This window comes from Cetorhinus maximus, chromosome 11 (genome assembly GCF_964194155.1).
Source record: "Cetorhinus maximus chromosome 11, sCetMax3.hap1.1, whole genome shotgun sequence".
NCBI classification, from domain to species: Eukaryota; Metazoa; Chordata; class Chondrichthyes; order Lamniformes; family Cetorhinidae; genus Cetorhinus; species Cetorhinus maximus.
Genome location: NC_135889.1, coordinates 56,922,575 through 56,948,357, shown reverse-complemented (window position 1 = coordinate 56,948,357; position 25,783 = coordinate 56,922,575). Strand labels below are relative to the sequence as shown.

Below are 25,783 nucleotides of genomic sequence, written 5' to 3'. Positions count from 1 at the left end.
GGTTGGAAAGGAAAGCTATAGCACCCTGGTCTACTGGAGAATAAAGGAGTCATGGCAGCTGCCAGGATAGTATGTGCATAGAATCACATGTTCTTATTGTGGTCACAGATCAGCTGATCATTGAGGGAGTAGAAGCTCTCCCTGTTGCTGAATCTCACTGGTTGGTCACTAGGTGTCTCAATGGCCACATGGTCAATTGATAATACCCTGCACCTGGGGGAATTCAGCAATGGAGGCGAATCCCACTGCACTTTGTGCCTGTGAGGCCCCATCCATTTGAAATTATATGTTGTGCTCAGCTTTTCTCAATAGGAAAAACAGTTTGGATCGGTACTCTTATTTCCCAGTTTTTACTGGTGTTCCATTTTAAGGTATGCAAGACCAGTTCAGACCAGTATCCTTATTTTCCAGTTTTTACTGGTTTTGTTTGCTCTGGAGGGCAGCAGTAATCTGCAAGATGAAACAATATACTTCCACTTGAGCGATGCCACCAAGGTTCGCTGCTGATCCTTGGAAGGAGCCAGAGGTGCGGAAGTTCAAGGCCACAGTGACCTCCACAGCTACTGGCAAGGCATGGTGAGCAGTGCCTTCCCTAACCAGGGCACAAATCTGGTACCATCTGCCTAGACAGGCACAGTCTCCTGTGGCACTGATTCTCTGACATGTTCAGATAACAATTTCTTCAGCGGTAACTTGATGCTGAGGCTATGACCTCCGCTGTCTTCCTGCTCCTCGTTTCTCTCCTCTGGCCTCCTCATGCTCAGGGCTTGGCCTCTGCTGCTGAGGATGTTGATCCTCATCGCTACTCGACCCAATATCTGAAAATCTAATCCCATGTCCAGCTGTTGCCTTGCTCACACTCAACTGCACTCACAATGATCGCTGGACCCCATTCACCCACCACCCATCTCCCACCCCCCCACCCCACCTCTGATATGGCCCATGATCCCTGGAGGGTCATGACCCTCTCCACAGCCTGAGACTTCCTGCTTTGCAACCTCTGCTCACCTGTTGGCACCAGTGCTTCCTTTTACGGATCCAGCTAAACTCATGGCACGACCATGACTGGTTCCTCATTGTGTAGCTGCCTCCTTGTGCCTGGATTGTCCCTGATCCAGCCTGTAACAGGTGCACCTCCACCAAAATTCTAAACTGGCCCTTAATGAGCTGACAAGTTTGTTAACAAGATCAATTGGCCATTTATCCAAATCAGGTGAATTGCCAGGTCCTGCTTCTACCATTCCTGAGCAAAATCGCCAACAGCAGGAACGGTAAGGTCAAACCTGCACAATGGTCAGCGGCACACTCACCCATATCAGGGCGTAAAAATCCTGCCAGGTAATGGAGTTTCTTTTTTATACATATATTTATTCATGGGAGAGGCACTAATGTAGTGGAATTATCACTAGAGTAGTATTCCAGAGACCCAGAGTAATGCTCTGGGGAACCAGGTACGAATCCCACCATGGCAGATGGAGAAATTTGAATTCAATGAAAATCTGGAATTAAAAGTCTGATGATGACCACAAAACCATTGCCAATTGTCGTAAAAACCCATCTAGTTCGCTAATGTCCTTTAGGGAAGGAAACCTGCTGTCCTTACCTGGTCCGGCCTACATGTAACTCCAGACCCACAGCAATGTGGTTGACTCTTAAAAGTAAGTGATGCCCACATCCCATGAATGAATATAGAAAAAAAATGTGAGGCCAGCATTTATTGCCCATCCCTAATTGCCCTTGAGAAGATGGTGGTGAGCTGCCTTCTTGAACCGCTGCAGTCCCTGTGGTGTAGGTAGACCCACAATGCTGTTAGGGAGGGAGTTCCAGGATTTTGACCCAGCAACAGTGAAGGAACGGCGATATATTTCCAAGTCAGGATGGTAAGTGGTTTGGAGGGGAACTTCCAGGTGGTGGTGTTTTTAGATGGTAGTGATTGTGGGTTTGGAAGGTGCTGTTGAGGAGTTTTGGTGAGTTCCTGTAGTGCGCGCATGCTACTTGCCACTTGCCAGCCCAAGCCTGGATATTGATCAGGTCTTGCTGCATTTGGACATGGACTGTTCAATATTTGTGAAGTCGTGAATAGTGCTGAACATTGTGCAATCATCAGCAAACAAGCCCACTTCTGACCTTATGATGGAAGGAAGGTCATTGATGAAGCAGCTGAAGATGGTTGGGCTTAGGACACTACCCTGAGGAACTCCTGCAGTGATGCCCTGGAACTGAAATGACTGACCTCCAACAATCACAACCATCTTCTAGCCTATACATTTCTGTTCTATACTACAATTGCCATTAGAAATGTACAAGAGCAACTGTGCAACATTTCGAAAGCTCCAAATCAGCAATCACTTTTTTTGAGGAAACTACTTTAGGAATTTGTTAAGGGAATATATTGCAGAAGAACTTTGCCAAGTCACAAAATACATGTTTATTTGTGGTGGCCTTTCTGGCTATTTAAAATAAATCAGTTCACTTCTATTTCCAGATTAAGAACATCAAAATAGATCAGAAAATTTTGGGAATCCATGAAAAGCAGGAGAACCACTCAAACCAAGAAATTACACACATGGGACCCAATTTTAACGCTGTGCGAGTGGATGAGTTTTGAGTTAGTTAAAATCTGGCCCCATGGTCTTTGATGCCAACGCTGAAACTAAATTGCGCACAGTGGCAGCTGTGTGTACCATCTATAAGATGCACTGCAGCAACTGTTCAATAGCACCTTCCAAACTCACAATCTCTACCACCTAAGAGGATAAGGGCAGCAAACGCATGGGAACATTACCACTTGGAAGTACCCCTCCAGGTAACACATTACCCTGACTTGCAACTATATTACCATTCTTTCCCTATTGCTTGGTCAAAAACCTGGAACTCCCTTCCTATGAGCACTGTGGGTGTACCTACAAAATAGGACTGCAGCAGTTCAAGAAGGTTGCTCACCACCACTGTCTAAAGGGAAATTAGAGATGGGCAACAATGCTGCCATAGCCAGCAATGCTCACATCCCATGAACAAATAACAAGGGGGATGATTGGTGACGTAGTGGTAATGTCACTGGACTAGTAATCCGGAGGCCCACACTAATGCTCTGGACACGGGTTCAAATTCAATTTGGAATTTAAATCCAATTAATATCTTTGAAATTGAAAACTAGTCTCAGTAGTGATGACAATGACAACTATCATAGATTGTTGTAAAAACCCATCTGGTTCACTAATGTCCTTGGGGGAAGGAAATCTGCCATCCTTACCTGGTCTGGCCTACATGTGACTCCTATGATTCTATGACTCCTATGACTCCTTTGATTCTTAAATGCCCCCTGAAATGGCCTCGCAAACCACTCAGCTCAAAGGGAATGAGGGATGGGCAACAAATGCTGGCCTTGCCAGTGGTGTCCACATCCCATGGCCTGAATTTTGCGATTGTCAATCGCGTGCTATCAGTAGGCCCGGGAAGGGTCGGGAAACAGGCCTCTAAGCACGATCGGCTCCCGACCGCGATTTCACATTGGCTGGCCAATTAACGGCCAGCCAGCATAAAACGTATGCTAAGAACCCTCAGTGCTGCTGGGTGGGGGCATAAAGAGGGCGGGTGGCGACATCACCGCAGGTGCAGGTGAGCACGCCCTGTGAGCTCCCTGAAGGCAGACAGCTGCCTGAGGAAGCTGCAGACCTCCACATAATAAAAGAAAGCACAAAAATGCTGCAAAAAATGTCCAGGCAGCACAATCAAGCACCTGAAAGCATACCTCATAAAATGCTGTCCTCAGATCTTTATTTTTATTTTATTTCCTAATGGAGGTTTCATCCCACCCTTGGATGAGGTTTCATCAAAAATGTAAAGGTTGCCTGGCTGATTGGCCCGTCCGCCAACTGTAAGGCTGGACAGGCCACGGAAATTCACTTACAATTGCACCGTTAATGGGCTTAATTGCCTAATTAATTGTTGGTTGGCGCTCTTCTAACTGCTGTGTGCGCCTGCAAAGTGAAATATCATGGGAGTACACGATGACGTTGGGATGCTTGCCATCTCGGGCAATTTTATGCCCGTTCAGGTTGGGCACACACCCGCCCACGGAACGTAAACTTCTGCCCCATGAAAAAAAATTTTTAAATGAAAAGAAATGTAGGATATCACCTGTAAAGCAGTGAAAATACACTGTCAGAATAAAACCTGTCACCACACGCCTTTCACTTAGGCAGGGAAACGGCTGTGCAGTTTCAGTCTTTAAAGGCTTTCCAGCCTGTCAAGTTCACAGAGTAATATATCCTGCCATGCTCTTTGCCTCGTTGACCCTGGGGAGTTGCCAACTGCACAGGAAATCTGTGCACTGGCTGATAAGGCCAGAATGTTAGGTTAAAATCCGAATGGATCACCTCTTAGCATATTTAAATTAGGGACCCAAGTTCTTCATAGGGATTAACATATGAACATTCGAATTAGGAGCAGGAGTAGGCCACTTGGCCCTCGAGCCTGTTCCACCATTCAATAAGATCATGGCTGATCTGATTGTAACCTCAACTCCACATTCCCACCTACCCCCGATAACCTTTCCCCCACCCCCCCCACCACTTGCTTATCAATAATCTATCCAGATCTGCCTTAAAAATATTCTTGCAGTAAGAGTAGCAGGATCAAAATTGCACATGAATAGAAATGCTGGCTTCCCTGCTGCATTTTGGCATGTGCTGATTTTCAGAAGAATCTCAATCTAGGTGACTAGAACTCCTGTGAAAGACAGGCACAGCCTCAATGATATATTAACTGGAGTTAAGTGATGTACTTATGACTCTCAACATTATTTTCATCTCTGCCCACTCCTGCCCACACATCAGTAGCCCACATCAGAAGACAGGCATTTGCAGTGGTATTTAAAGAGTTACTCACTTGCTCTCAAGTAAAACTGCAGATAAATTTTGGGACATTTTGCTGACATTGACAGTGATTTTCCTGTTACTCAGACAATTTCAAAGCAGTTGTAGTTGCTGTGGAGAATTCTGAACTCTTAATGGGCCTCTACTATTTCACTTATTTCTTCATTGGGGTCCTTCTGAGAATGCCACTCTGGCAAGAGGAGGAGGAGAAAGAAAAGTAGCAACAATAGGAGGATAGAACAAACATAGCTGCAGCTTGAGGCAGACCAAATAGAAATAGCTTTATTGGGAAGAATCTTTACCCTCCCAATCGAGTATGGCCCAGAGCAGCATATTTACAGTTCTCTGAGGAGTAGTGCATAAAGACACTTCACTTCTCTAGGGACACTGTCAAAGTTGTGTTGCTCCCTGTAACAAGACCTGCAACCATCTGTCACAACACATTATTGCCTGTTGCAGTCAAGGTCACTGTAGCCCAAGGTTCTTTGCCTCTGGCTCCTTCCCACTGCCACACGAGTATCAGTAACATCACTCAGTCTGCAGTCCATTCTTGCATCAAGCAGTTGGCTATGCCTTATTTGTAATCATTTTCCCATTGGATATCTGGCAGCATTGTGATAGGCTCCTGGAGTTGGCACATATTGCAGTGTTCTCCCAAGACTATAGCGTTTCACTGACTGTACTACTGCCACCCTGCAGGCTCTTTCACACAACTCCACTACCTTCATGAATCACAAGGGTTTCCAGATGTGATTGTAGTTTACCACGATTGTGACTATGTTATAAATGGAAGTAAGACTCCTGTTTTAGAACTCTGTATGAAGCTAAGTAGTTACTTACATCAAGAGCTACGGACTGCTTTGCCCAGGACTTCTTCACTTGATCATACATTATGGTGTTGTTGATACCAAGGCCACAGAAAATAACAAATGCCTGAAACAAGTTTCAACAGAATAATAATTTAAAAATGTAAGTCCTACCTGTATAATATTTCTTCATAGTTCAAGACACTACATTAATAATGACTTTAAATTTTAAAGTTAATGTTGGCCACAAGTATTTTTTGACTTTTTCACTTTCATGTTTTAGTTGATTTTTTCTGCAAAAAAAAAGGAACCATTCTGGTGTAAAATTGTGGTATATTTCGTGGTTGGAGATAAACCTAGAGCTGATCAACCTGGACCATTTTCTAGTATTTCTCCATATATTGACCAATGTGTTTTAAGCACATTTTACTTGCTTATCAGCTACCTGGCTTTTACAGACCATTCTAATCTTGGAAATTATAAAGCAGATTTTGATGGTTTAGAAGCTATTTTCTTAGTCTTTAAAAAAAATGATTTGGTGAAAAGAAAATCAGATTCTAGAAAGATCTGTAGTAACCTACAGCTTTAAATATCTGTTTAGCTGTTTTGTTTAATGATGAACACTTTTGCAATTCTGCAACAGCTAAACAGAATTGATGACACCAACTTCATTCTTATAAATGAATTGTATCTTTATACAATGCTACTCAATGACTGTAATAATTCTTGTGATTTTTCAGCAATCTGCAACTAAATCCACATAGACTTAAATGAAATTACGTATGGAAATGTGATCATGTTTTACATGTTGGACATATAATCCTGAATAAAAATTAATTGTAAAACATTGAAGACGTTTCTGTCCCATTTGATTCTACAAAATGAAAATGATCTTGTCATTCCAAACTTTTATGGAGATTGTTCAGAATTGGAAAGCTTTACTAAATAACCTGGAAACGCTCTATGTATTAACCTACTCATGCATTCAAATCTTTACAAATTTTGTTTTTAAATGTAAAATACTCTGCTGTTGTAAAATAAGGTAATAAATATGTTAATAAGATACTATAATAAAAGTAATATAACATCAAGAGTTTCAAATATGATAGCACCTATTAAAATAAATAGCTTAGTAACTTTATCAATATTTTTACATTGGTACAGATAAACATTTAATTATAGCAGTGTGCATATTTAATAACTTTTGTTTGGTCTGGTGCGGCTTCATTAAATACTAGTTTAATGAAGACATTTAAAATGGAGTGTCAGCTGTTCTCTTTTTTTCTCCACCATTTCCCCCTAGAAATCCTTCATTAGTGCATTTCAGAAATCAGGTTGCTCCTGTTAAAACCTGTTACTTGCCAACTGATTTCCTGTATGCACTAAAGATAAAGTTTGTGAGGCTTCACACCAACAACAGGTATGCTGCCAGCAATTTTCTGCCCAGTGAAATCACTGATAAGGCTTTGTGAAATTGACCCCTAAATGTAAATTAACATTTAGGCTGACACAGCAAGCTCTTTGTGTTTCTCAGAAGTTAGAGGTCTGGATAGCGCTATTCTTCATAAAAGCAAATGATGTACCCAAATTTAGCTTCAGTGGGCAATGATTTTAGTATAACGCAGTAAAATGTCTTGCAAATCAGAATGAAATGAGAATGAAAAATGAGCTTTGCAAAGTATGTAGAGCGAAGAGGATTTAGACTGAAAAGTTCACTGGAAACTTCAAAAGCATGTTGTTTGGATAAATACCTTTGTACACCATGGCTTGTCATACTCATGTGACTCTGATGTCATTTTTATGTAAATAAAGGTTTTGGGCAGTAGCCATTACATGGAACATGGGGCAGGATTTTACAGTCAGCGTGACGGGGCGGGCCCGACATGCCGATGCATTAAATGATGTGTGATGATGTTAGGCGTGCATCCTGACGTCATCACGCAGTCTCGCAATATTTTGTTCGGCTGGCGCGCGCCAGAGTCGGCTGCGTGTCCGCCGATATGTAAGCGGCCTATTAAGGCCATTAAAGGAACTGATTAAGACAATTATCAATGCTGCCCGTCCAACCTTAAGGTCGGCGACAGGCGAAAAGGCCAAGCAGCCTTCGCGTTTTTTAGGAAACCTCATCCACGAGCGGGATGAGGTTTCCTAAAGCTTTTATTAATTAAATAAAAATGTTTTCATAAATGTAAAAACTGTGACATGAGGGGACATGTTTAAATAAATTTTTAAACCTTTTATTCACTGTTTACAATGGCGATTCACCCTGAGGCAGCTCTGTGTCTCACGGAGATTGCAGCGTTCTTTCATGCACATGCGCGAAAGAGCACTGGCCCTGATTCTCTCTCCTCCCCCCCCCGCCCGCACAGGTAGCGCTGAGTGCTACGGCTCGTGTCTTACGCTGGGCGAACCTTAATTGGCCCGCCCACATAAAATGGTGCGCGGGGCCGATCGCGGGTGGCCCACTCCCGCCAGGCCCGCCCGCTGCCTGAAAAATTCAGGCCATGGTGTCAGAAGTGTGCAGTCGAAACGGAGTAGATTTTGATAGCTGTAAGAGAGTCAGCAGCTGTGTAAAACGGCAGAGAATCATTAAAACTTCAGTCTCCAGCTTTGTACTGGACATTGACTGCTGTGTGAGTCATTTTGAATATTCCTGTACCTGCCCCTATAGAGATGAAGGGGCTTTGAGAGTGAATTACAAATTCTTTCAATCTTAATGGCAGAATTATGAGATTGCCACAGAGCTGAACAAGAAGCCTGAAAAAATAAGAATAGTAATTCTGTTATCAGTGCTGGGAAAGAGTGCTACAAGCTGTATTTCACCCTGGACCTCACTGAGGAGTAGAAAAGCCAGACTTAGAAAATTTTGGTGGCCTTAAAGATCCACTTTGAATCCTCTACTGATGTCAATTATGAACACCATGACCCAGATTTTTGTTCCCTGGTCGGGTCCACAAAGCCAGAAGATTTCCCTGCTTAGCAAACCTGACCTTTCAAACTGGCTGCCTGCAGGTTGGATTTTTGGCTGGGGGCAGTGGGCTGAAATAGGAGTGGGGGCAGGTGACCCTGGAATGAGTGCAAAGGGTGCTGTATGTGACGGTGGGCTGGGCGCAAGGCCTGCCTCAGTGCTCCCGCACCATGTGTAAATACATTTTAAAAAACCGAAAAACATCTCTCCAGTCCTCACCTCTCACCCTCCTCAGACCCCACACACTGCCTATGCCCTATCTATGCCAACCCATTCCTCCAGCCACCCATATGGTCCCTCACATCCCCTATGCCAACACATGCCCCCACCCCCCATGGCCCCTCACATCCACTATGCCAACCCTTGACCCCCACCCACCCCCCCCATGGCCCCTCACACCTTCTATGCCAACCCATGCTCCTCTACCCATCCCCATTTTGCTCATACCCCATGTCAATTTAATGCCCCCTACCCACTCCCCATTGCGCCCGTATCCCTTATGCCAACTTAATGCCAACTCATGCCAACCCATGCTGCCACCCTTTGCCCTTATCTCATCAATGCCAACTCACCTAGTATCCTTGGACAATTCCTTGACAGCTATGACACTTCCTGGACAGTTTTGATAGCTTGACACCTTCTGGACAGCTTTGACATTACCTGGGCAGGTTTAACAGCTGAACAGATCTTTAACAGTTCCTTGGCAGCTGGACAGTTCCTTGAATGCTTCATTGAGTTTGTGCATAAAAAGTGCATAATCATGTTCACTTTTAACAAGCCCAAAGGGTGTCTTACCTCTCCTAAATGTGCCCCAGGACCCCAGCCGAAGAGGTACCTTACCTCTCCAAAGGGCGTGGCTATCCAAACAAATCCACCAAGTTCGGACCAGCTCTTAGCTGTTCTAATCTGCACACACCAAGTTTCACACTCCTGGCCTACCAAAATCCCACTTCAGTGGAGGTAGCTGGTGATTGAAATGGTCAGCTGCCTCAGCAAATTGTGCATGTGCAAACTCCGGCCCGACTCCAGTCCTGCCCCCGCAAAGATGGGAAATGCTGGATTCAGGGGTAGGTCAGAGAAATTTCAGCCGTTTCCGGGATTTTCACAACGACAGAGAGCCTCCTTGTCATGGTGAATATCCGGGCTTTTGTTTAACACTAGAGCTCAGGAAGAGAAGGAGAACTTTAATCAGTATGTGACTGCACTGAGACACGTAGCTGAATCTTATGAGCTTGGACAACTGAAGGATGATCTCATTAGAGATGGGGTTGTCTTAGGATCTTGCTGTGACAGCACGTCTGCTGAGAGAAGAGAAACTTACTCTCAAGAAAACTAATGATGTGCAGAAGCTCTGAGGTTGCTAATCATCAACTGAAGAGTATTGATGGGAGAACTAACGAGGCCTTGCACTATGCTGAGGGGCAGTCCAATTCTTGCAAGCATAAGAAAATGGAGAAAAGGAAGGACAATTTACAGATGGACCAGCAGAAAAATCAGGATGTAAATATTGTGGAGGACACCATACAAATGAAAACGAAGCATGTCCAGCATGGGGAAAGCATTGCTCTAATTTTAAGAAGCTGAATCACTTCGCGTGCAAGTGTTTTGCTGAAAAGAAGAAAAGCAAGCCTATAAAGGTGGTTTCTGGAGAGATGTTGGTCACTCATTCTAAAGAATCACTCTACACCCTAGGACTGGTTGGCACCCTCAAGTCAAGGTAAAAAAATGGTTTGTGACCATTGAAACGATCACTGCCGAAGGAAAGCCTCAAGTTACTGTGAAGTGTCATAGGAACATAGGACTCAGGAGCTGGAGTAGGCCATTTGGTCCTTCAAGCCTGCTCCACCATTCAATAAGATCATGGCTGATCTTGTTGTGGTCTCAGCTCCACTTTCCTGTCTGACCCCCATAATCCTTGATTCCCCTGCGTAACAAAAATCTGACTAACTCAGCCTTGAATAAATTTAAAGACCTAGCCTCCATTACCTTCTGGGAAAGAGAATTGCACATTCTAATGACACTCAGAGAAAAAAATTCTCATCTGTCTTAAAAGGGAGACCTCTTATTCTTAATCTGTGTCCCCGAGTTCTTGTTTTCCACACAAGAGGAAACATCCTCCCGGCATCCACCCTCTCAAGTCCCCTCACAGTCCTACATGTTTCAACAAGATCACCCTCTCATTATTCTAAACTCCAATGGGTATAGACACAACCTGTTCAACCTTTCAAGTGAACCTTCTCAGATAGGCACTGGTGCTATGTGCAAGATCATGAGCTTTGCAGGCCTGTGTGAAGATGCTCACGATGGTAATCTGAAAATTAAGCCTTCGAAGGTAAAGTTGAGGCTATATAATGGAATGATGCTCACCCCAGGAAGGCAAACTGAGCTGAGAGTCCAACATAACAGGAAAAAGATCTGCAGTTCCAGATAGTGGACACGAAGTGAAACCACCTCATCTCAGCTGAAACAAATTAAAAGCTTGGTAACCTTCCACATTCAGAAGAGAAGTGCTCTTGAGCAATGGGATTAAGGACTATATCAGCCAGGTACTGGAATTGAACATCACGTTAAGTAAGCTAAGGAGATTGCCATAACTCATGACATCCCAGACAGACCATGGGTGAAACTTGGAGTAGACCTCTTCATTCTCACTGGTACAAATTACCTTGTCACAATTGACAACTGTTTCACACTACTGGGAGTTAGACCAGCTGACACCAACGATCACAAGTGAGATTGTAGCATGCATGAAAGCACACTTCAGTTGTCATGACATTCCCAACATTGTGATGAGCAACAATGGCAATTAGTTCATGAGTGAAGAATTCGGGCACTTTGTGAATGATTGGGAAATTCAATACTACACATCATGGGGACTGTATCTTCCAACTAGCGTTAGAAAGTGCTGGCCCACAGGAATTAGAAGAAATAAATGCACACTTACCTGGTCTTGAAAATTATGCTGACCCTTCTGTTCGCCGGAGCTGCTTGGGACCTGCATCAAAAGATGCCTCGCAGGCCCCAGCAAAACGCAGCTCCGGCGGATTCAAGGAGGCCACGCCCCTTTTTTACAGCACTTGCTGTTGTAAAGCAGGTAAGTTTAAAGGACCGGTGAAATTGACAGGCCAGGGAGAAGGTAAGTATCTACAGTAAGTGGATAGGATTTGGGGTATGGGGTCAGTTGGAGGTCCAGGGGTTGGGGTGGGGGGGTGGACAGGTGGGGTCAGAGGTCTGGGGGGAGTGGGGGTGGTCGAAGGTCCAGGGGCTGGGGGGTCAGAGGTTGTGGGTTGGGGGTTCGGGGGAAGTGGGGTTTCAGAGGTGGGGATTTTGGGGGGGGGGGGGGTCAGGGGGTGTCAGTAGGGTGGAGGGACAGGGGTGGGGGGAGTTGGGGGTGTGGAGCGAGTCCCGTGGGGTCGGTCTGGGACTTTACAATAGTTGCCCAGAAGTTAGAAGAGGTTTTAATTCTTCTAACCTCTTCTGAGTAACTATCGGTGTAACCCTGTGGAGCGATTTAAACCGCATTTTCGGATGGATCCCAGCGCAGGGCAATTGTCCACAGGAAGTGTGCACTGCTGGGAAATTCTCTTGCAAAGCCTTACCTAGGAACCTCCGAGAGGGATTCCCCAGCACATCTTTGGGTTACCCCTCAAATCTGACACTGGGGTGCTCGGAGGTTATGGCCCCATCTCTATACTTACTTCAGCCAAATGGGAAGACTGAGGTAGAGGTGAAAATTGTCAAAGGGATCATCAAAAAATCGAGTAGATCCAACACATATGTATACAAAACAATCTTAGAGTGGAGAAACACAACTACGGAAGACATGGAAAGTAGTCCAGTCCAGTGATTAATGTCACACCATACCCTGACTATTCTTCCAACAACTAAAAACTACTGAAGCCAGAAGTTGTAACGGGAGCGGCAAAATCAAAGTGAAATGACAGAAAGCCAAATTCCACTTTGATAAAGCTGCCAATTCGTTGTCAGGAATGAGCATTGAAAAGCCAGCCAGAGTGCAAACATTCAACACACCCAATAAAAGTCTTTGAAACTTGAGAGCTGTGTAGAGATGCTGATCGTACATGGTAAAAGTTAGGTATCATCACAACCATAGACATCTACACGCAGCCAGAGAAGCCACTCCTTCACAGCAGACAGACTGAGAAGGCAGATCTGATTTTGCCAACTGAACAAGGAATTGAACGACCATGAGTCCCAGAGGTCAATTGTTCCCCAACAAATGCAACGGATTAACAGCAACAAGTACCACAGCAGAACACTCACCATGGCAAAGACATTCTCCAAAGAGGCAATGACATTGTGAATACAATGTGTGTGGGACAGACGAAATTGGAACAGACTAGAAAGAACAACCAGCTTTCTGTTCATGCACGATAATTTTCTTTATAGACCATGTATGTTGAGTAACTTGCAAATGATAGAACATGTAATTTTTTTTCTTTTTATGAAAAGGGGACGTTTGGATAAATACCTTAGTGCACTGTGGCTGGACATAGTCATGTGACCTCCAATGTAATTTTATGTGAATAAAGGTTTTGGGCAGTTGCCATTTTACACTCCACATGGAACACATTAAAAGGGGTGTTTAGAAAGTCATTACAGTGTCTGGAATGAGTGTAGCATCAGACATTAAACACAACAGCAAGAAATCCTTTGTAACAGCAAGGGCCAATTAGTGAAGAGATGATAACCTTAAGGAGTGACTATCTGAATATAATCAGTGCTCTTTTGTTTTGAAAGGAGGGAATTTTATAGAAATAGGCAGAACAGATAAGTAAATCCAGATCATTATATCAAAGCATTTGAACAAGGGGATTTAGGAAAGGTGCAAGGAAAAACATGTTCACAAGAAAAATGATCAACATTTAGAATGACCTACTATATAAAATGGAGGAGGTGAAAATTTTAGATTCATTCAAGTGTTGGGTTAAATGCTACAGGGGGAATGTAATTTAAAAATATCTGGATGAACTGAGATGGGTTGAGTGGCCTGAGATGGGTTGAGTGGCCTGAGATGGGTTGAGTGGCCTGAGATGGGTTGAGTGGCCTGCCACAACTGGATAACTCCTGAGAACTTAAATTTGCTGTGGAAATATCTCTGTACGATTTTAATTATTGACAGTTGTAGCCTCAATGAAGTTCTCTGGTTTTAAATCGAAATGTTGGCAGTATAGTTATTGTGCTACAAAATACTTAGTTGGTCTCGCGATAAGAAAATATTAACCGATTTCTTTACCTCAAACAGCCGCTGGTCATCGTCATCAAAGGGTTTCCCATCAAGCCTATTGAGGACCTGTGCCACACCTGAAAGTCAAATGAATGTTACTCATGAACCTTATAAGCTGCAATGGATTTTCTGGTCCCATCCAAATTCTTGTTGAAAGTCAATGGACTTTTTGTTGGTTCACCGAATTTTCCGTCCTGCCCGTGACGGTTCCTGACCCGAGTTACTGAATTGGATGATAAATCATCTTAACGTTAAGGCAACAGATTTGAATATTTTCATATTTTTGCAGACTTTATTTTATTTTCATTTTTTTTTAAAAAAAAGGATTGATGATACTTGCTCTTTAAAGGAGTTCATATTTTCTTCCCTTCCTCTTTTTATCATTTCCTTGTAATAGACACCATACATTGCTGAGAGATTGCACTTGGGACCTGCTGACAGGGCTTCACCAATAGGTTCTGAAACCATTCACTGATCATGTATGCGAGTGGGCAAGGTGCTTTTTCTAGCTTAATCTGTGGAAAGTGCATGGATACTGCTTGGCTGAGTCTCCTTTGTGACCTGGCAGCATCTCCAGGAGAAGTTGTGAACTCTGGCACCACCCCTCCATGGCACGCATCATTGGTGCTCCAACACACTGTTCTATTACCCTGTTTATGTTTTGATTAATCGGTTCTCATTATATGCTGATCGGCTCACGTGTGTTTCTATCAAATAGAATAGAACAATCTGGAAGTAGGTCAGTCCTCAGTAGTCCTCTACCATCAACTAGTGGAAAGAGTGATTAAGGAGGAAGAAGGAACCAAAACAGGGCTAGCTTTTCCTTTCTCTCTCCTTTCCTCTCCATGGAAGGATATCCAATTTTCGTATAGTACTTCATCCTGCTACCCACACAGCCTGGCTGAGAGTTGCTGAAATGACCCACATAAGGAAGAGGGAAATCAGCATGACAGGCAGTGCTAGAATGTACTCTGCACCTGTCCCATCTAGAGGTTTTTCTTCTTTGCTACTTGTCCGCTCGAAAATATTAGTTTTGAAAACTCATCAAATCAAATGTTGAAGTAAATTTAAAATGAATTAAAGGAATCACTAAACACATACCAATTATCTGATGGCCACTGTTCCATATTGGTACACAAAGGACTGAACGGGTATGGAAACCAGAAATCTGATCAGCCTAGGCGCAAAAATAAAGAAGTTAATTTAAATGGTGTACTTGATATCAAAAGTCAGAATTTAATCTTAATTGAGTACTGATAGAATTACTTCACAGTAGAAGTTAATCAGACAACAAACTTTCTGAAGATACCAACTAATAGATTGGATAGTGGGGCACTTAATCAGAATTGATCCATGTACAAATCCAAGCAAAGTAAGTGAGCATTAAGTAAGCAAGCAGTAATACTATTCAACTGTTTTCATGTTAGATTATGAGTATAAAATTACCTCAGCACCTACATAGTTAAATGCATTCCCCACGTTTAAAGATGTGCTATGAATTATGACTATTTGGTCAAGCAGTAATAAATGTGACATTAATACTGCATCAGTTTGTTGTATGTTCTATATTTAGGGGTATTAAGATGCAAAGTACCTAGAGAATAAAACATCTTTATGGCTTTAAGGAACAAATATGTCATGTCACTCAGTGATGTACAATATTTGTGATCTCAATATGCCACCTTTTTATTGCATGTAAGTTTATGGGGGAGGGAGGGGCTTATCATGAAAACTATAATATTGTCCAGGCAACGTGCTGTATTGTTCAACATTCTCATTTATTTTAACAGAGAATCCTAAAACAGGGACTACATTTTTTGAATACTTTTGCATATAGACTTGTCAATCAGTGGAATTTATAACTAGCTATTTGTGCTTGGGTATTCTAAACTAAAGCTCCAGATGTCTGTCCTCTTTAACAGTAATCAGTGATTTCTACTTTCTAGCCATTTAATATATAAAGAAAGGCAAAAAATATATATTTTTTAAAAAAGTCAGCTGAACATTTGTTTGATTGAGTTGGTAAGGTCGGTGTATGACTGAACCATACAGAACAGAAGGCTCCATGTTCAACTTGCAGCTTGTGGGGATTTAGTTAATTTCATTGACCTTGGTGTCCTTGAATAAAAATAAATCAGACAGGTTTTCTGCTCCTGTTCACTATCCAGTTGTATACATGCAGATGGGAAGCGGTTTATCAGCTCTGATTTCCCCTCTTCACTCATAATCGAATAACCTGTTTGGAATGTCTGGTTTCACACAAGCCAAATGACCACTTTGTAAGGTATCAGATGGCATCAGCACCCACTGAACTATACCCCAGCATGAATCACAGCTTTCAGGATGGGAAGAGAGAAAATTGAATGAGCTGTATTTTTTGAAAAAGAAATTTGAAAAATTAAGTTGATAATGGCCTTTTTATTTAACAGTACTTCTACATTCAAATATCTCTCCAGAACTCTGTAAATAAAGCAATGTAAATTTTAAAAATTTTTTGCACTAATGTTTACGACCATAGCGTTATGAGACTTTTATTCCTCATTTCTGCTGAGTCCTTTATTGAAGTAACATGCACCCTCATACATCTCCTAATTCTGGTTGGGAGCAGCATTAATAGGTGCTGGGAGCAAGTCATCCATGTGTTCTCCCAGCTGCAAACCATGCATGTCCTGCAGAAACCAAGAGGAAGCAATGGGCGGGAGGAATAATTTTTTTAAATAGATGAGTGGCTCAAATTAATAAATGTAGCTTTCCTTCCAATCTGAATGTCAGAGAATTTTGTTTGGTAGCTACACAAAATTGTTTTAAAACAGGAACTTCTTGCAAGCCAGAAATTCCCATAGGGTAATTTAAACGGCAGAATTCAAATCAATTGTGACAGACCAGAAACATGTATTTGCGCACTTATATACAGAAAAGTAGATGTTTTGACATGTTACAGGCAAATAGAATTGTCTTTAAACCCTTTCTGCAATGTATCCAAGTTAATCCTGTGAAGGATCAAGGCTCATTTCTAGAAAATCTTCCTATAGATTCTGTGGAAATAGGCTTCTGAAATTAGTCAATTTAATATAAAAGGTACTTGGAATTAGGTGTGAATTGATTTGAGTTTAGTGTCTATTATGAAACTGTCAAACTAATGTCAGCCAGGTATTATTGTATCTTTTGGCTGATGAGCAGCAAATACCTACAACATTATCTCATCATGAGGAACTCATTGACAACTCCATATTAGAAATATGTTTGGCAGCCTCCTGCCAGGTATTCAGCTCTTCTGGTTTGGTTGTTGTATAAATGAATACATGAAGGCTTCATGGGGTAGTCTCAGTTCACATATAAGCTTATCAAGTACTGGTGCAGGTTTAGGGTTATTAGTTGAGTTTGTGAAATGTTGTGCGTTATATTACAGGTCAAATATCTTTTATCCGAAACCCTTCAGGCCAGTTGTGTTTCAGGTTTCAGGCATTTTCGGTTTTCGAATTTAGCGTACATATTGTAGACCTAGGCCTACTTATATTACCATACTAAGCCTACGTTAGCTATAGTCTGCAAATACTAGGTTGTTTCTCCATTTTCCAACTACACCTGCAGTATAAACACTGGTGGTTTATTGGAACTAAGAGCAGATCACTGACACCATGTGTGCTTTTTCAATCACCTCCAGCCCTAGACACAGTTACCAAAGTAGCCCATGCTGTATAGCGATTGGTTGACACAGTCATGTGGTCGATTCTCTTAAAGGTACATAGCACTCCACTTTACCACATAAATTAACCGCATAGCTGTTCAAAAAAAAGTTTGGTTTTTAGATGTGTTCATTTTTCAGATGTATGGATAGAGGATATTCAACCTGCACTTTGTGAACTAAGGAAGTGGAAGCTAAATGTTGTAAACTGTGTGGCATAGTGGGTTAGACACAGGCCTATTATTTCTAAGTAGCATTTACTCCCTTAGGTGGATATAAAAAATCTCATGTCACTATTCAAAGGAGAGCAAGGGGAGTTCGCCTGTTGTCTTGGCCAAGATTTACCCCCCAACCACCATCACCAACAAATCATTTGGCCATTATTTCATTACGGTTTGTGAAACCTTGCAGTGCACAAATTGACTGCTACGTTTCATTGCATTAACAGTGACTACACTTTAAAAGTAATTTACTGGCTGTAATGCGCTTTGAAGCATTCTGAGGTCATGAGAAGTGTTATAAAATGCAAGTTATTCTTTTTTCAGGTTCAGATGCAGCCCAGGTTGATGGAAAGTCTTCTCTGTCTGCTATCTGTAAAGGTTTTGTACAGAATTATCTGGGGAAATTTCAATCCAGTTGCTTGTGGGATGGGCTTTAACACAAAACTGGTATTAATTGGCAGTCTCACTCAGGTGCCACAGGATGGCAGGTGTGAAATGCAAAAAATGTCACACTGATGCAGCAGAGGGTGCTCTTCTCAGCTTGAGGCCACAGTATGTTCAGACAATAGAGGAAGCTTTATTGTATTATGATATTATGATATATCTGACCTAGGAGCACTTGGTGGTATCACTGAATGGCTGAACAGGAAGAGTTCCATTCTTCAGTGTAAACATTGCTCATCTTGATGAGCACATGTTTGGGGGGGGGCAGTGGTGGGGTTCATGGGGGATAGAAGTTCTAATTTAGTAGAATGTGCTGAGTGTTCTTTTGCTATTTAATTTTAACTTTGAATAAACGTGATACATAGATGTTAGCTTAAGTCACATGGCCTACAATAGTTATTCTTCTGTCACTGAAAAACTAGGAATACACCAGCAGGTTGCTTCATTTCAGGGGGAAAACTCTTCTGTTTAATCCTATAATGTGAATATTACCAGCTATTGTGTCTATAAGATAAAGATTGAAAGGTTGGATTTTTGAGAAGTCTTTGCCATTGAGCATACAACTAAAGTTATCATACCCATTATGATCTTTAAAATAATGTTTATTTTGAAGCATTCCGAAAGGATTTTAATGGGCTTCTTTATTTAGATTGTTTTTCAAAATATTTTAGTAACATGTTTTTAATAAATATGGAATTATCACAGAGGACCTGTATTAATTCTGTAACACTAAGCTGACATCACTGCTGTTACAACTTCAGATGATTTTACATTACAGGATGACAGATGACAAGTCCCCCCACTTATCAATTGCACTCCTTAGTTTAACTTGATATTCAGGCAAGCCACCCATGAAAATGTAGGTCTAGCAAATCTGTATTCAGGTTCCATCTTTGTACCCTTCTAAATACAGGAAGATTCTCCAATGTACTCTATAGTGATTGGGTCTTAAACAGTGGAACCCAGTAGCATCACAGAGATCAGCATCCAGCAAATATGCTGTAAAAGGGAACAGCACCTCACAGAAGTAACTCCCTTAAAACACGAGAATTTGTACAGTGATGTTGAGACCTAGTTTGAAGGGATACTCACTTCAGCATCGAACCGTGGATCTTGATATGCATCACTGATGTTCACTGGGAGACCTGTTGAAGCTACAAGCTCAGCAATGCTGTTGTTAATTAGCCAATCTGAATATGATGATTTTTCTATGCTGTCTTTAGAGCTTTTGAGGAACATAAAAGACACAATTACTCTAAACTCACCAACACACATATCACTTAATTTAAACTGTTTTACTGTTAAATTGGCCAAATTAGACAGACATTTTACTCTCCCAATTAAATAGTAAGAGAGTTTACAGTGCATTTAATCTACTCATTTCCTATATATAACCAAATTACAACTACACTTTAAAAGCACTCTTCATCACCAAAGTGATGGAAAGTGTCGCTGACAGCGTTATCACTTACTCACCAATACCTGCTCACCCATGCTCAGTTTCAGTTCTTCCAAGACCAATCATTTCCAGGCTTCATTACAGTCTTGGTCCAAACAGAGACCATAAACCTTAGTCCAAAAAGAGCTGAATTGCAGAGGTAGACTGAGAGTGACTGCCCTTGACATCAAGGCAGCATTTGAGTGAGCAAGGCATCAAGGAGGTCTCATAAAATTGAAGTCAAGGAGAATCAGGAGGGAAGCTCTTCATTGATTGGAGTCATACCTAGCGCAAAGAAAGCTCATTGTGGTTGGTGGAGACCAAGCACCCAGCCCCAGGACATCGCTGCAGGAGTTCCTCAGGGAAGAATGCTAGGCTCAACCATCTCCAGCTGAATCATCAATGGCACTCTCTCCACCATAAGGTTTGAAGTAGGGTTGTCCACTAACGATTGCAGTGTTCAGTTCCATTTGCAATTCCTTGGATAAGAAGCAATGCATGACCGCACACAGCAAGACCTGGGGCAGAATTATGCCCTTGTCAGGCAGGCTCGGTGGAGGGAGGGCAGGGGTGTTCGGGAAGCCGACCGCCACCTGCGATCGGGGTCAGACTGCGATTTCATGCTGAGGGCCAATTAAGGCCCGCCCAGCATGAAACGTGTGCTACAGAGCTCAGCACTGCTTGCGTGGGGGATGGGGGAGGAGGGCGAGCGGGGAACCTTGCGCATGCGCTCTGGAAAAGCTCCCTTAGGCACAGAGCTGCCTCACATGAAGAGTTCTGAAAAACAAAAATAAAGAATTTTTAAATGTTAAAAAACATGGCCCCTCCTGTGACTCTGTCACACGAGCAGGGGCATGTTATGAATGAGATGTAATATTTTTTATTTTATTTTTATTTGCTGTTGGAAACCTCATCCCGCCTGTGAATGAGATTTCCTAAAAAGTGCAAAGGCCATTTGACCTTTCCGCTGCTCACCAACTGTAAGGTTAGACGGGTAGTGAAAAATTTAACTTAATTAATGCTTTAATGGCCTTAATAGGCCTTCTAATTGTCAGTGGGCATGCTGCCAATTCCCATGTGTGCATGCCGACCGAACTACCACACAGCTGCACGTTGACGTTGGGATGCTCGCCCGGCATCATAGTGTGTCACTCACGCCCGAGTGGGTTGGGCGCGCGGCCGCCCGCCGAGGTGGAAATGCTGCCCCTGGACAACATTCAAGCTTGAGCTGATAAATGGCAAGTAATATTCATGGCACACAAGTGCCAAGCAAAGACCATCTCCAACAAGAGAGTCTAACCACCTCCTGTTGCCATTCAAAGGCATTACCTTTAGACATTAGGCACATCTAGCCAAGCTGCCCCAGTGCAACTACAACACTGGAAATGTGAAAAATTGCCCAGGTATGTCCTGAACTCAAATAGCAGGCCAAATCCAATACAGCCATTACTGCCCCATCAGTATACTCTCGATCATCAGCAAAGTCTGGAAGGGGTCGGCGACAGTGCTATTAAGTGGCACTTAGTCAGCAATAACCTGCTCACTGACGCTCAGTTTGAGTTCCGCCAGGACCACTCAGCACCTGACTTCATTGGTCCAAACATGGACAAAAGAGCTGAACTTAAGAGATGAGGTGAGATTGGCTGCCCTTGATATGCTAAGACTGGGATGGGAGGAGTGAGTAGTTTGACTAGCCCCACTACTCCACAGATCATACCATTAGTTTAAAAGCTTGATTCACTCACCAAAATGGCCAATTGCTTACCTTCACTACTGTTACCCAGAATAAAAGTGACTTTAACCAGGCTTCTTTCCATAAACAACAAATTTGTTAGTTTATTATAAAACCAGTCTTGTCAAATAGAAAGGCAAAGCTTATTAACATACAGTATGAAATATGAAAGTATACCAATTACTCTTTCAAGATATCCTAAGTGACACACGCACGCATATACCAAAAAATAAATAAAAATAGAGGAATTTTGCCAAAGGTTAAATGTCAATGGTTCAAGGGAAAAGGAAAGATTTTCAAGTCCTTGAAATGACGTCCAGGTTATGCAGTTTTGTCTCTCAGCGCAGATCTGTTAAACAATCAATGACTCTTGCACTGCTTTTCAGGCAGACTCGAAGACCACCTGGAGGTGCTTAATTCCAGCACATATAGCAACTTAGAAGCAGCTTATAATCACTTACAGCTGCGGACTGGCTCTGGAATGCAAAAAGGCTGCTGTCTTCCTTCACAAACAGTTGGTCCTTCTTCTCAAAGCAAAACCAAAACCAACTTTTAAACACAGTTCCAGGCATGTTTTTTTTCCCCAGAGCCATAAACTACCATGTGACCCCTTTTGTACACAGTCCACCAGGGTCAAGAGGTTTCCAGCTTCTTTAAACTGCTTAATTCCCTTTTCTTGTAAATGGATGTCTCGTCCAGTAAAGGCAATCAGAGTTCTTGCATTGTTGTTGGTCCTTGAAGGTGAACCATTTTCTATGATTAAAGTGTTCGTCACAGATTTTAAGGCAGCATTTGACCGAGTGTGGCATCAAGGAGCCCTAGCAAAACGGGAGTCAATGGGATTCAGAGGGAAAGCTCTCCGCTGGTTGGATTCATACCGAGCACAAAGGAAGATAGTTGTAATTGTTGGAGGTCAGTCATCTCAGCTCCAGGACATCACTGCAGAAGTTCCTCAGAATAGTGTCCTTGGCCCAACCATCTTCAGCTGCTTCATCAATGACCTTCCTTCCATCATAAGGACAGAAGTGGAGATGTTCGCTAACGATTGCATAATGTTCAGCACCATTCGAGACTCCTCAGATACTGAAGCAGTCCATGCCTAAATGCCGCAAGGCCTGGACAATATCTAGGCTTGGGCTGACAAGTGGCAAGTTGCATTCGTACCACACAAGTGCCAGGCAATGACCATCTCCATCAAGAGAGAATCCAACAATCTCCCCTTGACATTGAATGGCATTACCATTGCTGAATCCCCCACTACCAACATCCTGGGGGGGTCGGGGGTGGGGTGGGGGGTGGGGGGGTTACTATTGACCAGAAACTGAATTGGACCAACCATATAAATACTGTGGCTACAAGAGCACATCAGAGGCTGGCAATTCTACGGTGAGTAACTCACCTTCTGACACCCTAAAGCCTGTCTGCCATTTACAAGACACAAGTCAGGAGTGTGATGGAACACTCTATACTTGCTTGGGTGAGTGTAGCTCCAATAATACTCAAGAAGCTCAACACCAACCATTTGATTGGTACCCTATCTACCACACCAACGACGCACAGTGGCAGTCATGTGTACCATCTACAACATATACTGCACCAACTCATCATGGCTCCTTCGAAAGCACCTTCCAAACCCACAACCCCCACCAACAAGGAGGAGACACAAGGGAACACCATCACCTGGAAGTTCCCCTCCAAGTCACACAACATCCTGACTTGGAAATATGTCGCCGTTCCTTCATTGTCGCCGAGTCAAAATCCTGGAACTCCCTCCAAACAGCACTGTGAGTGTACCTACACCACATGGACTGCAGTGGTTCAAGAAGGCAGCTCACCACCACCTTCTCAAGGGCAAATAGGGGTGGGAAATAAATACTGGCCTAACCAGTTATGCCCAAATCCCATGAAAGAATTTTTAAAAATTACTATTGCTGAATACCCCACCATCAAAATCCTGTGAGTTGCTTGACCAGAAACTTAACTAGACCAGCCAAATAAATACTTTGACTACAGTAGGAGGTCAGAGGCTGAGTATTCTATGACCAGTGACTCAGCTCCTGAGTCTCCAGAGATTTTCTGCTATCTTACAAGACACAAATCAGGAATGTGATGGAAAACCTGCCACACCTGCATGAGTACAGCTCCAACAACACTCAAGAAGCTCGACATCCAAATTAAAACAGCCAGCATTTACCCCACCAACAGTGCACACTGATGCATGTACCATCTACAAGATGTGCCACAGCAACTCCCCAAGGCTGCTTCGACAGCCCTACTCAATCCTGAGATTTCTTCTGCCTTGAAATACAAGGGCAGCAGGTGCTTGGGTACATAACCACCTTCCAGCTCCCGTCCAAGTCACACACTGGGCTGGATTTAATGCAGCCTGCTGCGGAAGCAGAAAACACGGCGGCCTTAATTGCAGAAGGGGCCCCACGTCAGTCTTCCAATGGCAGCAAAACCTCCCCTGATTAAGGCTGACCCGGGATTCCCGGCCGCTGGCGGTGGGATGTCAATGAGCCAATTGACACCCATTATGCCTGAGCTCAGCACAATTTAATAGTGGCTCAGTGATTAAATAAGAACCACATGGCTTTCCCGCACCCCTGGAAAGCCACATATTCTTCAGTCACTCTGTGCCTGATTAAAGGACTTGGCATCGGGAAGACCACAGAAAGCCACCCATGCCTTTGCATCTGAACCCAATAGTGGAAAAGGCCCAGCAGTGGCCACTTAAGTGCCTGAAGGGCACTTGATTTCACTGGGCCACCCCCATGGAACTGACAGGGGTTGCCTGCCAGTTCTCCAACTGGTGGGCGAGACACCCATCGACCTGAAAGAATCTGACAGACTTGGAAATATATCACTGTTCCTTCATCATCGCTGGGTCAAAAACCTGGAACTCACTACCTACCAGCACTGTGGGTGAGCCTGCACCACATGGACTGCAGAGGTTCAAACTTCACCACTTCTCAAGAACAATTAGGGCTGGGCAATAAATGCTGGTTTTACCAGCAGTGCCCACATCCCATGGATGAATAAAAAACAAACTTCAATAGTATTTCGTTGGCTGTAAAGCACTTTGGGGCATCCTGATGTAATGAAAGGCACTATATAAATGCAAGTCTTTTTGTTGTCCTTTCTAAAAGGCTATATAGGTTATTCTATTCTTCCATTATGACAATAGGAATCTAGTAATTTAAGGAAAAATTTCAACTTGAGGGAGGGGTTAGGACTACAAGGGCCGAAGGCGGCAACAATTTGGCCCACTGGAGTGGTCAATTTGACAGATTTTATCTCCTGGGCCTTATTTACAAACCTCAACACTTAATCTCACCTAAAGCTGATGGTAATGATGCCATCATTGGTGGCAGGAGTCAAAATTGATGCTTCTCTTTATTACCCCTCGCCACATCTATCCTGATTGTGCTGAGTTTAACATCTGCAATTTACATTTAAATTTGTTAAGTGAACAGAACTTTTAAGAATCTGAAGCAGTTAATCTCATCAAGGTGAAGAATTCTAAAGTCTGGCTGTCACAGTTTCATAATATACTCAACAAACAAACATACATTTTCTACACTGGCCCACTTCTCTCAATGTTAATAATTTTTAGCTTAAGTGCAGCACAAGGACACTCCTAAAAAGATTAGCTGACAAGTTCAGATTTATGAATGTAATTATAAGTGTGAAGGTCAATGCAATATAAGACCATCAACTTGCCTCGTTGGAATTACTTACTGCTTTCTCCAAAGTACTGCTTTGGTATCTACAAATCAACCAGCCTCATTACAATTTAACATTAACCCAAGTCAACAAGTTAGAGAGACCCATTAGAAGGAACATCATTGAAATGTTATTACTTCACTTCAGAAATGCATTACTGAGTCTTTCTCTGCTGTTTGTTGTCAGTAGGTACATCTATTGAGCATGGTATATACTAATACCATTCAATATTTGTGCTATCACTATACAATGGATTTATGCTACTATAGTGCTTACTGAGGATAACATTGGTGTAGATTGTAGGAGAAGATGGCAGACCAGTGGAGTGCTCAGATGCCCAGCAGTTCCCACAAAGAAGGGGCTGCCATCATTTGGAATATGACTGGTGAACTGCGGATGCTAAATGGGTGTCACAAGGCAGCTCATAGTTTATGTCCACGGCTGGGATGATGTCGGCAGCTGCAGGTAGGTCCTTGAAGAGGGAGGAGAGGCAAGGCCAAGGGCGGGGGGACAAGCCTAGGCCTGTGGTACATTATGTGGGGCCTGGTAGAGCCATAAAAATAATTTAAAATTTACCTTTCCATGGTATTTTTGGTTCAATCATCTGAAACAATTTGGAGCATACACCTTGGGCTGTC

The 25,783-nt window shown here is 42.9% G+C and overlaps 1 protein-coding gene across 1 annotated transcript in view; it reads right to left on the bottom strand.

Annotated features, from left to right (window-relative positions):
• The window catches only part of pde11a (phosphodiesterase 11a), a 400,690-nt gene that overhangs the window by 142,340 nt on the left and 232,567 nt on the right, over positions 1 to 25,783 (bottom strand). Inside the window, exons 6-9 of the mRNA XM_078552024.1 lie at positions 19,342 to 19,474; positions 15,001 to 15,076; positions 13,909 to 13,976; positions 5,718 to 5,810 (exon numbers count right to left, since the gene is read on the bottom strand). Of these exons, the coding sequence (XP_078408150.1) occupies positions 5,718 to 5,810; positions 13,909 to 13,976; positions 15,001 to 15,076; positions 19,342 to 19,474 (370 nt within the window). The remainder of the gene's footprint in view (positions 1 to 5,717; positions 5,811 to 13,908; positions 13,977 to 15,000; positions 15,077 to 19,341; positions 19,475 to 25,783) is intronic.